Genomic DNA, 16,673 nt, shown 5'->3' with positions numbered 1-16,673 from the left:
ATCATCTCATTTGATTTCTGCAGTAGTGAGATTGTATCTTGAGAGTGTCGGGGTGGAAAGGCTCTAATTATCAGAGCTCTGCCGGGGCTTTTACAGATCACTGGCTTATTCTGACAACAACACCAGCCTTTCTCCCCTCTGGCCAACATGCAATTACTGTATAGGAAGACTTTAACCTCTTATCTCCTCCTACAAAGGTTATTGAACAGAAGCTCACACACCTGTCATCATCTCAGAGCACTGAAGAGTATAATACGTATAGTATCAGAGCTTGTTAATATTACTATGCTTTCTGCAGCTCTGTACCATGGCCAGTGACTGTTTTTAGATTTTAACTTACACCTGCAACTAACAATTATTCTCATTATTGATTAATCTGTAGAGTGTGTTTTTGATTTATCGATTAGTTTTGTCTGTAAAATGTCAGAAAATAGTGAAAAATACCCTTTATAATTTCCCACTGCTGAAGTTGACATCTTCAAATGTCTTGTTTTGTCTGACCAGCAGTAAAAAACCCAAAAACATGTGGTTTACCACCACAGAGGACAAAGAAAACCTCACATTTGACAAGCTGGAACCAGCAAATGTTTGGCATTTTTGCTTAAGGAATGACTAAAACAGTTATGAAAGTAGTTGCTTCAGTTGATTCATTTTCTGTTGGCTAATCGTTGCAGCTGTACAAGAGATAAATCAAAATAAGCCTTTATTTTTTCGCTGTCACTGTTAATCTGCTGTGATATGGTTCTTCTGTTAAGAGCAGGGACTGATTGCTCCCTTGTTGGTGCATTCAAGGGAAGTCCAACATACAATAATTGGATTTGCATTCGGGCTGTTGTTATGCTATGGACTTCACTGATTGAGCTAGAGGTAAAAGTTAAAGTTCGCAAGCCTTACATCAAAACTTTCATCTATTTCAGTCCTGTATAAGCTGGTAAGCTAGCAAGACAAGGAGGAATGAGAGAGCTACTGGATGTTCGTTATATGAGTTGAATAATGAGGCCTTTGTAATGCTGTGTCAGTTACAATCACCATTAGCTTACCAACATTTTGCTAACATTAGCTACATGTGTCCAACATCAATATAACATCAACTCTACAACACTGTTAAAACTTTTTCAGAGTCTGAAGTTTTCATCCACTTTCAAATGCTGCACCATGTTGACTTCAGTTAGGGAAGCAAAAAACAGTGCAAACTGCAGGGAGTGTGAATAGTTCAGGGGGTCTGGGAGCAAGTGTTCAAAACAAAAACATAGCTGGGCCAGCTTTGCCTTTTTTGAGAGTTTGATATTTCAGCATCCATTGAAGACACAAACTGAAATTGATCCGCAACACCTACCAGATCCTGCTCTAAAATGTTTGTAATTTTCCTCCAGAACTCACTTCAATAATACTGATTACACCCTTTTTCTTTTCTGTGTTGGTGTAGAGATGTGGACAGTAGATATGTTTCAAATACCAGATGTGAGAGATTTGATCCAATTAGCACAATTCAGAGTGTACAGCAAGTTGTAAATCCCAGATAAATATACTTAATACTACGATATCTTGTGCTGGTTTTGTGTAAAACAAGCCACACATTTATTGAAAAAGTGAAAAAGGTAGGTCTGTTCAAAAACAGTAAGAATTTATAAGACAAACTGAGGTTCAAACTTCTCCCATATGGCCTGCAGAAGATCCCTGGAAGTGAAGGTGGGTGTGGACCGAGGTGGGACAAGGGAGGGGGTTGTACAGTGTGTAGGGTGTGCATTGTAGCCGCTGTGGCCTGCAGCTGTGATACCGTGCAGATGTGTGGGAAGACACAGCCACAGGCTGACCTTGCCAGCAGTTGAAAGGCCAATGCTTCTTCAGAAGTTGATCCAGCCTTTGAAGTGTTAGAGTGCTTGCCTGGATATCACAGGAGTGAGTCGCCATGCAGCGTTGGTAAACCGGCGCTTAACCTCGCTCGCCTCTGCTACTCCGGAGCATCGGAGACAGATTAGATTCTCTGCGGGTTTGATGGACATCAAAGACCACAACCAGATCAGCATAGACAGGAAAGGTGGTAGAAAAAGTTTGGTCATTTCTGGATTGATGAACTAAGCTTAGCCATATATATGGAAAAACATTTTACTATATAATACTGCAAGCTGTACTTCTCTAGTGTAAAAACATACAAGTTTTGAACTGCAAAACACACTTATAATAATGAGTCATTGTTGACATTCAGTGTTGAATTTTGCTTCTTTATGAGCAAAAGACAGAAATGTTTCAATGGATTTTGATTTACTTGTTTCAACTAAAATTCAGGAAATTCCAGTTTCATACAACCTGGGTCTAATTTTTGTAGTTTTGGACATCCTTCACTTAAGTAATCATAACATTGTAGTCAACAAAGTAATTGCTTCAGTCTGGGAATGTGGCAACGCTGCATGAAAGAAGTCTAATGGAGCAAAAAACACAACCAGTCAGATCATTGAACAGGTTTTGAGCTAAATGCTAACAGCAGCATGCTAATACACTCTGACAATGCTAACATGCTGATGTTTAGCAGGTACAATGTCATTGGTTTTTCAGCTATTTGTTCAAAAGTGTATCCAAAAGTATTGGACAAATAAAAATTTTCATAACAGCCCATCCAAAAGTTGTTGAGACATTTCACTCAAAACCATAGAGGTCAACCTTCTGGTGGCACTAAAGGAAAAGTCACCAAACTCTTAAGGATCTCCTGGGATCCATGAACATCTAAACAGAGTTTTATGTGAATCCATCTGGCAGATGTTGAGATATTTCAGTCTGGACCAAAGTGGAGAGCTGACTGACCAACAGACAGACATCACCATCCCTCAGGCCATGACATTTACGTTTATTCACTTGGCAGATGCTTTTGCCCAAAGTGACATCACTCCATGTTCCGCCTGACACAAGTGCCACAAGGTTATAGGTGCTCAAAGTAACACCTAAGTGCATTGCAAATGACATTTTTTGAGCTATAGATAGATCAGGGAGGGCAGAGAGAGTATATTACATAAGTACTCTTGGTCTTCAAATGATTTTTGAAGACAAAGGTACTCTGCTGACCAAATTGAGTAACTACATTATTAGATATTTCATCAGGTAGCTAAAAATAAGATCTAGATTGTAATAAAACAAAACCATCCTTTAATATTTGTGAATATTAGGTTAGGGAGGTAATTCCAGTTATAAGCAACATGTGAGTTTTTGAAACAAGTTGATGACATTATAAACTATAAACTGACTGTTTAAGGTGAAAAAGCTAAGACTAAAAGTTAAATGTCTAGATAAATATTTCTGTTCTGTGCGTCAGGTGTTTTTATTAAACTCTACAACAAATCCTGACTAATGATGACAAAAACATGAATAACAACTGACTCAAGCAACAAAAATGGAAGCCACACACAGAATTACAAACAAAGGAACTTAATAAACATGAATAAAACTCAAACCAGTAGTGAAGAGGGCACAGACCAGTAGCATGTGTAACGTATGAGTGAGTGAAATTGTAGTGCTGTGTGGGAGGCTGCCGGGAAGTCAAGAGAAGAAGGCGATGACCCGGTGAGACAGTCTTTTTAAACTCAAGCAGATCCAGCACAGATGTTACAGGTTTAGGTAACGAGCAAGCCAACTCCACCCACCAGCAGCCTGCAAAACAGAAGCGAAGCAGACCTAAGGGCAGGCATCACACACACACACACACACACACTGGTCCACATAGGAGCTCTGGTTTTGGTCAAATGTGACAGTGCTGATACATGGGGGCTTTTGATAATGAGATTAGGTTAAACAAATAATGATTTCTACAATTTATCCACATGCTGTAGGCTAATAATCCATTATAAAGGCAACTAGAGTGCGTACCCCCACCATAGCTTTACAGTCCTCTAAATTTGTTATATTAATAACATTAAATCTGCATGTAAAACATCCAGGGATATGAGGGCTTTGTACAAAGACAATTTGTAGTCAGACTACAGTTAGACTATCAGTGCAATACCATCAAATTTTGCAAGATCACTCACAGATGGTATGTGTGCGTGTCAGCTACATCTTGTTATAGTCACACAATGTGTGGCGACCAAATGTAGAAAAATCATATCAATCTGTTTGACACTAATTTTCAGGCATATCCAAATATATTTAAGGCCCTGCACACCCACACAGATGTCACTTATTCTGGTTTTACTCATTCTGGCAGATCTGTGCTCAGGTTAAAGTTGAAGCAATGCTGAGAATTACTGTTTGAGAGGTAACCAAAGTTCATTTACTTAAAATAATAATGAAACGGTGCAACAAAACTAACAGGAAAGTAAGGGAGATGCCAGTAAAGCACAGTCTGTACAGTTTGTGGTTATTGCAAATAAATGAGGTTCACACTTTTTCAAGTCTGTCTTAAAACAATATTCAGGTGCCCCAGTGAACAGTGAAACAGGTTTTTCTTGCTGTTATCATTCATGTTCATACTGGCCATTAGACGATCTCTTCATAATGCATTTACAATATAAGTGATGGAGGACAAATCCAGTCCTTGTTTTGTGCAGAAAATGTATTTAAAAGTTTATGGGTAGGGTCCAAATTAATCAAGTGGATATCTTCCAAAGTTTTTGGAAGTCTTTTTATTGTCAAATTCCATCTTTGTTACAATCCCTCCACCACATCTCAACAGGGAAACACAAAGGGAGAATCTTAAAAAGACAGTAACTTTGGAAGATATCCACTTGATTTTACTAACCTAACTTCTGCTGAAGCTTCATATTAGCTTCAGATAAACTTTTAAATACATTTTTGCACAAAACTCAGCCTGTGGATTTTGTCCCTTATCACTTACATTGTAAATGCATTTAGAGGGGATCTTTTAATGGCCAGTAATAGCAGGAGGAAGAAAAACTTGTTTCAATGCACATATGGACATCTGACTATTGTTTAAAGACAGACTTGAAAAATTGTGAACCTTCCTTTAAGGTATGATTATCATTAAGCAACCAAAACAGTAAATGTTAGGTAATGATTGTGTTTACAGTTAATAAAAGTTTGAGGACACAAACTCCAATCTTCTGCATGAAAGTCTGACATGCTACACATCGATACAGCACCCAGACCTCCACATCCTTACTTTTCACCTCGTCACAAAAATGACACACTCCTTCCTGCGAAAACTGGCACCTATGGACACAATTTCTAGGAATACTGGGCTGTCTGAGTGAAAACACCTGTGAGGGTGTACCGTGGGTTTTGAAGATTAGTGAAAAAAGGTGGTAAAGGGGCATGGCCTACACTGAGAGATTCATCTCAAAAGGAGGGAATCCATGAAGATCTCCTCAGTTGATGTAATGACACTTCTGAGCAGCATTCACACATACTCTGTCACAATAGCATGCCAACAATGTGCGTCACACATTTTCTGGTACACACAGTCAAACAGGAAGCGTGTGGTGATATATGGGAGAGAAACTGAAGACTACAAGTTGTATAATAAACACCACATGCTCTTTGTTCATTCATATGAGAGGTAAATAGTCATTCCAGATTCCCCATCACAATTTTCACAAATTCACCTACACGTACATGTCATTCAGATGGAGAGGCTTGTTAACCAAAACTCCCAAATTGACGTTTCTTGGGGTTTTGCGGGTTTGCATGGAATACAACACAGCATTCAAAGATCAGTTTGTCCAAGATTTGCAGAGTCCTTCGTGCATTTTGATATTCTTGTGGTTTCTGCAGAAAAAAAAAATCAAACACAACATTCAGTCTTTGCTATCACTGGCCTTTTCATACCCTCTGTTTTTTTTGTCTTTGAGACTTTCCAAGTACTTATCAGAAATATGTTATTCTACTCTCAAGTGACTGTTGTTTTACCATTGAGATAAATGTGTCATTTTACATTAACCTCATAAAAGAAGCCAAAGAGTATAGCTTTACACACATGTTCAGATATATTATTTCAATGCATTAAAAAAAAATCATGGGCTTTACAACAAATACCTTGGGAACACCTAAAGCCAGCCTCTTTTGCTTCCTGGTTCTGAATCAAAGAGTTATGAAGAGGAAAAACGACAAACATTCCTTAGTTTTACAGAAGAAGGTGTCCACTTTTCACTTTGAGTTGTGGTTTATTCCTCACCCAGAGGGACCAGTTGACCGAGTGGGTTAAGGCCAACCATGATTAAGCCGTGTGTTACGGTCAATGCCACCCACCTGAGGATAATCACTGGCTCCTCCTGGGGTGTGAATCAGCGTGTAGAATCTCAGTCATTTACAGCCAAGGCCGTCTCAGTCAGCTGCTGATGTTGTTTCATTACCACCTGCACTGTGGTGTGAACAGAAAAATAGCTTCCCTCTGGCTCAGACTGATTGCAGGTGGAAATAGTCTGAATTGCAGTGGATACAAAAGCTTAAACTCATATCACTCTTGTCAAACTCTCCTGTATTTTCTCTTCCTGCCCCACACCAATTTGTTCCTCAAAAAATCCAAAAAGGATGAAACAGGTAATCATGACACTGATTTATCACTCTATTGTAGATGCGGTGCAGCAGCAATTAATTGAGCCTGCTGACAAATGTTGTCAGTGCAGACATGGCTTGAAATAGCTTTTGCCTCTGTACCATGAAACTCCAAAAAATATTAACACCAAATTTCAAAAAAACAATTATTGCATACATATTCTTTAAAAAGAAATTACACTTGTCATATTCATCGTAAAATTTCATAGTAAATTTTGAACACCTCATAATTTGAACCAAAAAAACTATTATTTTGTTTGCATTCAACAACACACAGTATCTTGCTACAGCATCTAAGTATCAAGTATCTAAGATAAATGGCTGAAACCCATGTATGTTTGAATATGGACAAAAAATGCAATGGCTGAATAAGAAAAACAAGAAAACATCACCATTTTCATAACACATATGTAACATTTAAAAAAAAAAAAAAAAAAACCCTCAAAACCCAAGCAAATATTATACAACACAACATTTTCAGAGGACACTAAAAAAATATATTTGCTTGGACTAAGCAGCAACTACCACCACTGATGGCCGGTAAGTTAGATGCTGGCTCCAAAAAATCCCCAGCTCCAGTTGACTCCCATTCAAAATTCCTTTTGGAAATTATTGTTCTGTCAATAAGATTTGATGTCTGCCATGTTTGTCTTGGATTCGTCGGAGTTTTTGTTTAAAGAATAAGTTTTATGTTACGTGATTACCATACCTGCCCTGTTAGCGCAATTTAGCTAAAGTAGCTAACATTAGCCCAAGTGTGCACTGGTTGTTGTCGTAAACTAGTGTTCGCTTCAGTCCGAAGTAGCGGGGTGTGTTTCCAGAGCGTGAAAAGGCAAAACCCTGTACTCCTCATTTAGAAAGTCCTGGCTCCAAATGGAAAAGATGGCACTGACCTTAAGTTGCAAAACTGGGCTTCAAACTGACTCCAATGCAAACCAATGGGTGATGTCGCACCTCGCTAGATCTATCTTTATACACAGTCTAAGGCTTGGACACGTGCATTAATTCTGTTGGAAAATGACCAACATTTATTTTAGTTTTACCTTATGTTTCTGAAGATGTTATGTTAATCATTAGTGTGTTCATCAGTTTTAAGTGTTCCTTGGAAACCTCCACAGTAACTCATGTTTTTGTATTATCTTGTGTTTTCCTGTTTGCAGTGCTTTAGTGTATGTTGCATATGGATTTTACAGCTCATCAAATTAGTTGGTGTGTAATTTTCTTGTGTTTTAATGTATTTGTATACAAGGTGGTGAATCTTTTTTCTTCATTTGTTGTGTTTTGTCTACCTGTCTGTGATTTTCTTCCCCCTAGTGGTCAAAAAAAATGTTAAATGCAGCTTTAAATGATGACAAGTTTCCTCTGAGATACATCATTAATCACAGCAGCGCCAGACAATAAGTCTACAGTTTACTTTAATCATCATGGTCAAAATCTGAAACAGTCATTTTCTTCATTTTCACCAAAATTACAGATATAATTACCAACAAAACTAAATATCCTCAATTCATCATCAACGAATAGAATAAACAGTCATCACTGTCATCACCACCGTCATCTGTTTGTCATCATAGCCATCTTTAGCAGCAGCAGCAGCAGCAGCATCGAGCCAACGTTTAATAAATTAGGAGTTACATAACTAAATCAGTTTAACAAAACACTTCAGGCAATCGAGTCAGTCACCATAACAAAATGAGGTATGTTACACTCAGTTCATTGTCAGCTATCAACAACAGTTAAAACTTCTTTGCATTTGAAGCAGCACATTCTGTAACACTCAAACAAATACAGTGTTGTCATAAATTACATGTACGTATATTAAAAGACACAAAAATACTTTTCACGTTGTCATTTATGTAAATCTGTCAACATACACAGTTTCATGTTTAGCTTTTTTTTTCACCAATAACCATAGTCATCATTTATGAGAAAAATAACTACTCTACGTCAGTGCAAAACATCGGCGAGTGATAACCATGTAAAGCAGAAATAGGGTACAGAAATACAGAGGCAGATTCTGGGTAATGTTAATGAACAAAAGTGAATAAGGCAATGATTGATTCTATCTATATTGTTCAAGGTATCCATATGCCATCAATGGAAATATTTTATACCACAATATATTACAGAATTTAAGGCATTGGTTGTCTTGGAGTGTCATACAGTACTACACAATGCATCATTTGTCCAAGACAACAATCTCTCCTCTGTATTAATAATCATGAACTCATGGACACAAGATGAAAGCAAAAAAAATATATTAAGTGGTAATTACATGATGATTTAAAGTCAATATTTTATTTATGTTCTCTAATGTTTTTGAGAGAATTAACTGCAGCTACTAATATTTGGCTCACTGGGCATCTTAGATCATTTTGGCACTGTGTGTTCTAACTGTAGATACATGCAGTATCTCACTGTTGGCCGCTTGCCCTTGTATATACATTAGTCTAATGTACTTCTAAACTTTATTTTTGTCTATAAAATAATATTTCAACATGCACGATACTCTGTATATTCTGTTATCCGAACAAAACACCTTAATCTACAGCATGTCAAAAGCCCTCTGATACAGAGCTGCCTGTCTTCTGATACAGAAAAAAAACAGATATACTAGATACAACATGTAGTGGGTTAGATAACACTAACTCAGTCAAGAGGGCTCTTGGGCTTAGACTTATCTTTAGGAAATGTCTGGATACTACTATACCATACTACATAATGGGGATAAAATATACACTGTGTGTATGTATTCAATGTAACAGTAAAATGGGGGTACTGGCAACGTTTATAGCTATCCATCTCATTAAAAAATATATACGTTGGTAATAGGTTGACAAGTTTCTTTCTTAAAAACACTGTTATAATTTTCATGGCTATATTTGACTATAAAGATGGAGATTTAGTTATATAAACATTTCTTGGAAGCAGAGCTGCTCTGGAAGCAAAATGATTTAAATGGCAGCTGAAGCAAACTAAATTCTGTCTGTTCTAGTTCACTGAAGATTAGTCTGTTTGACCCATGACCAGTCTACCTTACAGTTCCCACTCTGAAATGTTTTATAGATTGTGGGGAATTAAACAGACATAGCCTACATGTACCACATTACACTATCTATTCAAACAGGCACAGCTTTCTAGTTTTAAATACATATTGTAATGGGAAGCTCTCAATACAAAACACAACTAAGATGTCAGTAATGATTTTCATAAAATACTAACTTTGGTGATGACACCTTTAACTAGCATCCTTTACTGAAGCTTTTAAACCCCCTAATGAATGTTTCCCAGGGATATTATCCTAGCAATAAATAAATACATTGTCAATAGTTTTGCCTTGCTCCTTATAGTGAAGGAGGTTATTTTATGGGAAGTGTAGTTCTGTTTCACACAGGCTGTGCCCTCCAGCTGGACTGTAGACCCAGTGAAGGTGTAGGCTCACAGGTTAGAGGGTCTACAGCCTGCAGAGATTAAAGATTATAAATCATAACCATCGTTACATCCATTTTACACGATTCTGTGCCAAAGCCTCTTCAAAAATATAGCTGATGTCTTGTAATTACATGTGCACCTACATAAGCGCGGGATGATTTTCAACAAAATCTATTGCTTTGCTTAAACATGTCCTGTTATGTTTTTGGAATATCGCACAAGTCACTTCTAGAGGTAGAAACTATTGGATCAGAAGAGACAGTTCATATAATATATCATCTAGACTTTGCACTATTAACTTAAGTATTGCAATCCAGCCATACTGAGGATATCTTCTATCTATCTGTTTCTATCTATCTATCTATAAACTACTTAGCTTAACCAACCCTCCACATTCATACTAGCCTGCAGCTAATGGCAAGCTAGTTCAGTAGCCTGCGAACTTTCCAAGAATGCTTTGATCATAAATTGTTGGACAAAAGAGGTAATATTTTAAGTGATCCGCTTTATAGCATAGTTTAGATATGATGACCTGTTTTTGGGACCCAGCTATGCAGTTTGCACAGTTGTTGAGCAATTAGCCTTGATTGTGTCTTGCGTCCTAACTGGTATTAATATGTTCTACAAATGCAAACTGATTGTGTTGTGAAAATATTTGTGACAGAGTTGCCTACACAAATATTACATTCTGTCCAAAATGCCAGTTACATGTTACTGTATGGTACATGTTAAATGTTAAGAGACCGAAAGCAGAAACTATTTTGTTAGCGAAAACATTATTTCTGCTTCCAGAGTTGCTTTGTTCTACGAATCATTTGTATCCAAATGTGCCTCGCATGGACACCTGTCATTGCTACAAAATATCACATGATGTCATAAGTTTGCATGTGATCACCCTGCAGAGCAAAGGAAAACACAGATGTTTTCCTTTTCAGTCCATCTTGCTCAAAAGCACGAGAAAGCACAAGCAGTCTCTAGGGGATGCTCATCTCTGTGAGTATAAACCCAGGCAAATACTGTACAGTCAATCACGCTTCACTTGACTAAACAACCTGAGGGGCACACGTCAGTCATGACAACAAAGGCAGTCGGTTTGAAGGCCCATTTTACCCATTAAAATTCTGCATGGCCGGGTCAGTAAGTCCTTCAAAATGGGTGATGAGAGCACAAACGATGGAAACATGTTAATACACATGAAAGAAAAGAATCCATTAGAATCTTAGTTTTTCTGTTAATTGGCCCTAATACTACAAGGCAATATACTAAAAAATACCCTACAAATGTGTTTAATTGAGAATGTGTTTTGCCTCATCAAATCTGAAATCACCTGAGCCGAACTGTATGGTTTCATCTGTAATACAATTAGGGGACTCGGTTTTGTATCAAGTTTTGGTTAGGCTAGTTTTCAGTGCTACATACAATGTGAACACATCAACTTGTCACTTGCAAACACTTTGCACAGACTATAACAGACATACAGCCATTCCCTATCCTTTTTTTTTTTTTAAAAGATAATAAGAATACATATTATAGTAATGTAAAAACAAACAGTTGTACTGTAAAATCCATATCATGTCAAATCTCAAAGCTACATTTGATAAAATAATGAGGCTATGAACTGTCCGTTCTTCTTGGGTGAGCACATCTGTCTCTCCAGGTGGATGTGAAATCTGCTGTTGCTCATTGTCCTCACAACAAGTTCACTGCACTAATGTGCTGTTCTGGGCACTCAGTATGCAAGCACAGTGGTATTCCTGTGCCAGGATTTGCCCTTGTCTGAAGTGACTATTTTTTTGGCGTGTCAGACCAAATTCAAGCAGACGTGGACAAGAACAACCAATATTTGTCTCCAATCGATGATAAATCAGCTTCATATTTCCCTGACAGTTGCCAGGTCAACCCTCAGACCGTATCCCATCAGTCCCGCTCTCTGTCACTCTACCGTCGCTATGCTGTTGACTTGACTTTCGTGCACGCGCCCTGATGCATTCAAGGAGCTACGCTTCAGCAGCCTGTTGGTGATGTCAGCGCACGTCTTCTTGTACTGGTGTCGGAGCAGAGAGTACACGAAAGGGTCGCAGGCTGCCTTGCTGTAAGCTAAGCACTTGGAGACAATTCCCCAGTGAGGGTTGATAGGCACCGCTGGAAATAACTCCACGATCCTGCAGGCAAGCAGAGAGGGTGGAGTGTGAGAGAGGGAGCGCGGTGGAAAGGCAAGTTAACATGCTGGAAAAGACATGCATGCCCTAAGCTTATTATGCAGAAATAGAAATACATTTGCAAGACATTTTTGCCCATAACATCATTTTTGTTCATTGGGAGCAGGGTGCCTCTTCTACTACTGTGTAATTATTTGAAGTACCAGAATTTATTTCAGCAAGAGTCCTCTTTACTTTATTCTGCTTTTAGTTATTGTTTGCAGTCACATACAAGATATATAGGTAGCTGTCAAGTGAAACTACATGAAGAGTTTCCTCCTCTGTCTCTCATGTGTGTGGATGTACAGCGTCATCTCATTTTCATTTGTGGCCAGCAGCATTTCATGTCAGAAAAGGGAAAAGCAGTGCCACTGATTGTTATTTATTGCATTAAGGGCTAAGAGTTAAGCAGAAAACCTTAATGGACAGCAGACACTGATTTCTGCATCCTTATGATCTTCTGGCAGTCTGCAACTGAAAAATATTACCGTGTACTTAAGATACTGTATATATGATTGACAGGGGCCTGTTGTCTTAATCTCAAAGTAGCTGATCTCACTCATGCTCATAAAGACATAAAAGTCGGTGCTTTCACACAATTTTCTGTTAAGTGTAGAGTTATTTTACCGTACATGTTGTCATAAAAGGTACTAAAATAAAATTGCTGATCCTCCAGTCTTGCACTCTGTATGATTACTTCCACAATCAAGCCCTGTCAGCACGTTAACACTGGCCATACATGGGCCAGTCGCCATCACTGGTATTTGCCCACAGACGCCACAGCACCAGAGTGAACAGGAGGTTAAGTCAGCTGCCACCATGCACAGCAGGGCTTTTACTATAAACAATTATGTGTGATAACCCTAACAACTAGTGAGCATCAGAGAGGCGGAGGAAGAGCTTTTAGTGTAATATATTAAGGTTGTAATTAGGAAACTGCCATTTACAGAATGAGAGCATGTACAGTGTTACTATGGTCATTCATTACTGACAGTTTACTGGTAACAACAAACTATCAGTGTTCTTTATGTGAGTGGATGAAAAACTTAATTTTAAAGCCTTGAATGGCTTTTAATTGTGACATAATGGTTTCATTTCAGACGTGAATTTGAAGATCAACTTCTTGAAATGTATATGTTTTTAAATATGTACTTTTATCTCCAAGATACAAGTCAGAGAGTAATATCATGGCAGTGTATGGTCAATATTAAGTAAGATACATGGGCAATAATTTATAGAAACTTTTTCTCATTTGGTTAAAAATATATCTTAAAGGATCATTTCACCCAAATTGCCAAAAAACATATTTTCTGACTTACTATACATACTGTATGTTTTTACTCACTTACTGGTATTCAGCCATGCCTAGTTTGGTTTTATTTGGCCTGAGAACCTTTTGTGATATCCGTCCCTGAGATTTTTGATATTAATACTTCAAAAATGGAGGTGAACAGAATTTACTTTGAGGTGGTCACAGCATTGAAAAATTCCATACAAAAATTTAAATAGCAACATATCCTTCCCAAAACTGTGTCCCTATACAAAGCAACATAAGTAGGGCTGCAACTCACAATTGTTTTCATTATCAATTAATCTGCTGATTATTTTCTCAATTAATAAATTAATCATTTTGTCTATAAAATGTCAGAAAATACATAAAAATGCCTGTTTCTTAAAGCTTAAAGCAATGTTTTTAAATGTCTTGTTTTTTTCTGATCAACAGGCCAGAATCCAAAGATATTCAGTTTACTATCATGTATGACACAGAAAAGCTTCAAATTCTCACATTTGAGAAGCTGCTTTTGTTTTTTAAATTACTAACACACTCAATTGATTATCAAAATAGTTTCTAATTCATTTTCTATTGATCAACTAATCAATTGCAGATACGAACAGTAAGAACTGAGAAAATAAAAAGGTTTTTTTTGTAAAGAAAATGTTTACGTCTGTTTTATAATTTTGCTTTTTTGTGTTCTTCCTGATATATCTGTGACATTTAAAATAATGTTTTACATTAGAATGAATGAATAAGCTCCTGTGTTTGTGCACACAACATTCTTCGTTATTCTTATGTCCTCTGTGTGATTTCAACTTACATTAACTTACTTACATACAAATGAAATTCAAAACTTCTAACACATCCACTCTCACATCACTTGTGTCTCACTCAATAGGCCTCATTTGACATCCTCTTTTTCTCAAGTGATTGATGCGAGTGGATACTTCCTAACAAACTGAGATGCACCCAACGAACTTGAGGAGAAAAGTGCTAATGCAGCAGCAACAGCAGAGCAGAGGCATATTACTTATCACAAGGTCAGCCAATCTCATCTTCCAACTCAGGCCGGTGTGGAGAGGGAGCAGAGAGGAGGCAGGGAGGAGGAGTAGGAGGAAGTGGTGGTGGTGGTGGTGGGAGGTTGACTTGACAGCAGAGGAGGGAGGTTTGGGGGATACCAGCAAAATAAAAAGAGCTGCTGCGTACAATGCAGTGTGGCAGCATGGTTTCCCTCTCACCCCTGGGTGTCTCTCCTTCACTCACCTTGTGATCACATAGGGAGCAAAGCAGAGCATGAAGGTGCCGATGAAGGTGCTGATCTTCCTTGTGGCTCTCTGCCGTCGCCTCCTCTGCTCCTCCAAGCAACGCTGGCGAACACTGGCAACACAGACAGTTCAGTGCGTTTATAAGCAGTGGGACACACTTGGGGAAGACTGTAAAGTGTCTCTACAAATCTAATAAAGGCAGACAGGAGTGAGAGAACTCTTGTTATAGGAGGAGCCAGCAGAGGCTGAGCTGAGGTGTAGCATCACAAAATAATTGATTTATCACTCTAATTTAATACATAGTGAGGATCCCCGCTTCACGAACTACAGTTTTAATACCGTATGCAAGTGTGACTTTGTGTGTGAGCCTGAATGCATCATGGCTATGATGTCATGTTGGCACACTGCTTCAAGTCATAATTTATATTATGTAGGTCATCACTGTGAGGAGTTAGAACACCAGCATGCACAATACTGCTCTATAACGTACACTGACACACACACACACACACGCACAATATTGGTTTATGGATGCAAAGTAAAACAATGACTTTGGTGACATTTCAACACAATCCCCTCTGAATACTGAGGATACAATTCAAATGTCAGCGCAAAGCATCCTTAACTGTACTGTTATACCCACACAGAACAGTGTCATTTCAGGCTTTACAATCAATATGAAAAGCAATGATGGCACCAACTGCTTCTAGACAAAATACTTTTTCTCCCCATTTTGATCAGAGCAGCTTTGTACAGTTTGTTCTTTTTCTAGTTGTTCTCTTCTGACTGAACAGTCTGAAGTTGCCTCATTGTTTGCTTTGGATAATGTGAATCTGCACTGCAGATATAAGGTCAGTGTTAAGAGGTGCATGCTGCAGGGAAGAAACAAACTAATAATGAGTTAAAGGAGCTCACCTGGGGTGTATATCCACCAGCAGCACCAAAGTTTGCATTGTAATAACGTCGATCCTCTTACAGTGAAACCTTGCCACTTTAAGCACTTTGAGGTATGTGACACACAGCACTATAAAAGACAGCAGAAAGGTGAAGGAGTGGAAAAAGACGGTGAAGATAACAAACTGGGTCCGACTGCTCGCCCTCGGGTTGGACAGGGTGCAGGACGCGTAAAGGCGGTGGTATCCCACCCAGGAGAGGCAGGTGGCCACCGTAGAGAAGGACATGGAGTGCGCCCACGTGTACCCGAGCACAAAAGCGGCGTCTTTGTGGCGCATTTTGGAGTGGTACCTCAGGGGGAACACCACGGCGATCCACCTGTCGATGCTCAGAGCTGCCATGCTCAGCATCGAGTTGGTGGACAGGAAGGTCTCCAGGAAGCCCACGATCTGGCAGAAGCCGTCACCTCCCGGCTGAGCCTTACTGACAAGTCCCACCAAAGTGAGCGGCATGTTGGACACGGTCAGCAACAAGTTGCAGAAGGTGAGGTTGAGGTTGAATAGACCGGGGACCTGCTTGCGGATCTCCGGGTTATACAGAAAGCAGATCAGCACCAGGATGTTGGACAGCAACGACACTATAATAATCACAACCACCAACACAGAGAGAATTACCTCCGCAGTGTCCATCCTGTGGCTCCCGAAACTCACTTATCCCTACTTTTTGTGCGCATATCCATTCTTGGTTTGCAGCTGCAAAATGGCATTAATCACCCATAACCGTGTCCATGCATCCCCAGATCTCTCCACCGGTGGAGATCCCCTTTTTCTCTCCCCACTACATTGTCTCTGTACACGAGCCAGCAGAGATGATCAGGAGGATTCCGGCATGACAAGAAGTATGTTAGGGGATTCGTTTGGTCGATCTCCCCCTTTTCCCACAAACTACAGGAAACAACCTCTCGTGCCAAAGCTGCTCTATTCTGGCACTGCGTCTTGCAGTGGGGTTTTGTCGTCCTGTGATGCGCTCTCGAGGCATCACCCCTCCGCACACACTTCACAGTGTGTGGGCTACTTGATCTCTCCCCCGTCTGCTCTGAGAAACAGTAAA

At 39.0% G+C, this 16,673-nt stretch overlaps 1 protein-coding gene and 1 long non-coding RNA gene across 4 annotated transcripts; both read right to left on the bottom strand.

Annotated features, from left to right (window-relative positions):
- Positions 1–1,543: 1,543 nt before the first annotated feature.
- LOC122971230 lies at positions 1,544–6,186 on the bottom strand. Of its 3 annotated transcripts, none has more exons than XR_006399436.1 (4): positions 5,980–6,186; positions 5,560–5,712; positions 3,444–3,639; positions 1,544–1,984 (listed from the first exon to the last, which is right to left on the bottom strand). It is a non-coding gene; the product is annotated as an uncharacterized LOC122971230 (long non-coding RNA). The 3 variants fall into 3 exon arrangements; XR_006399435.1 differs by having other exon boundaries at positions 3,466–3,639; XR_006399434.1 differs by lacking the exon at positions 1,544–1,984 and having other exon boundaries at positions 2,821–3,639.
- Positions 6,187–10,299: 4,113 nt separating this feature from the next.
- Positions 10,300–16,673, bottom strand: LOC122970693 (G-protein coupled receptor 26-like). Its single transcript, XM_044336852.1, has 3 exons — positions 15,585–16,673; positions 14,668–14,781; positions 10,300–12,092 (listed from the first exon to the last, which is right to left on the bottom strand). Exons 1-3 carry the CDS (start codon positions 16,250–16,252, stop codon positions 11,864–11,866), a joined length of 1,011 nt encoding a protein of 336 aa, XP_044192787.1. The 5' UTR covers positions 16,253–16,673; the 3' UTR covers positions 10,300–11,863.

This window comes from Thunnus albacares, chromosome 20 (genome assembly GCF_914725855.1).
Source record: "Thunnus albacares chromosome 20, fThuAlb1.1, whole genome shotgun sequence".
Classification (NCBI taxonomy): Eukaryota; Metazoa; Chordata; class Actinopteri; order Scombriformes; family Scombridae; genus Thunnus; species Thunnus albacares.
This window is presented reverse-complemented; position numbering and strand designations above follow the sequence as displayed.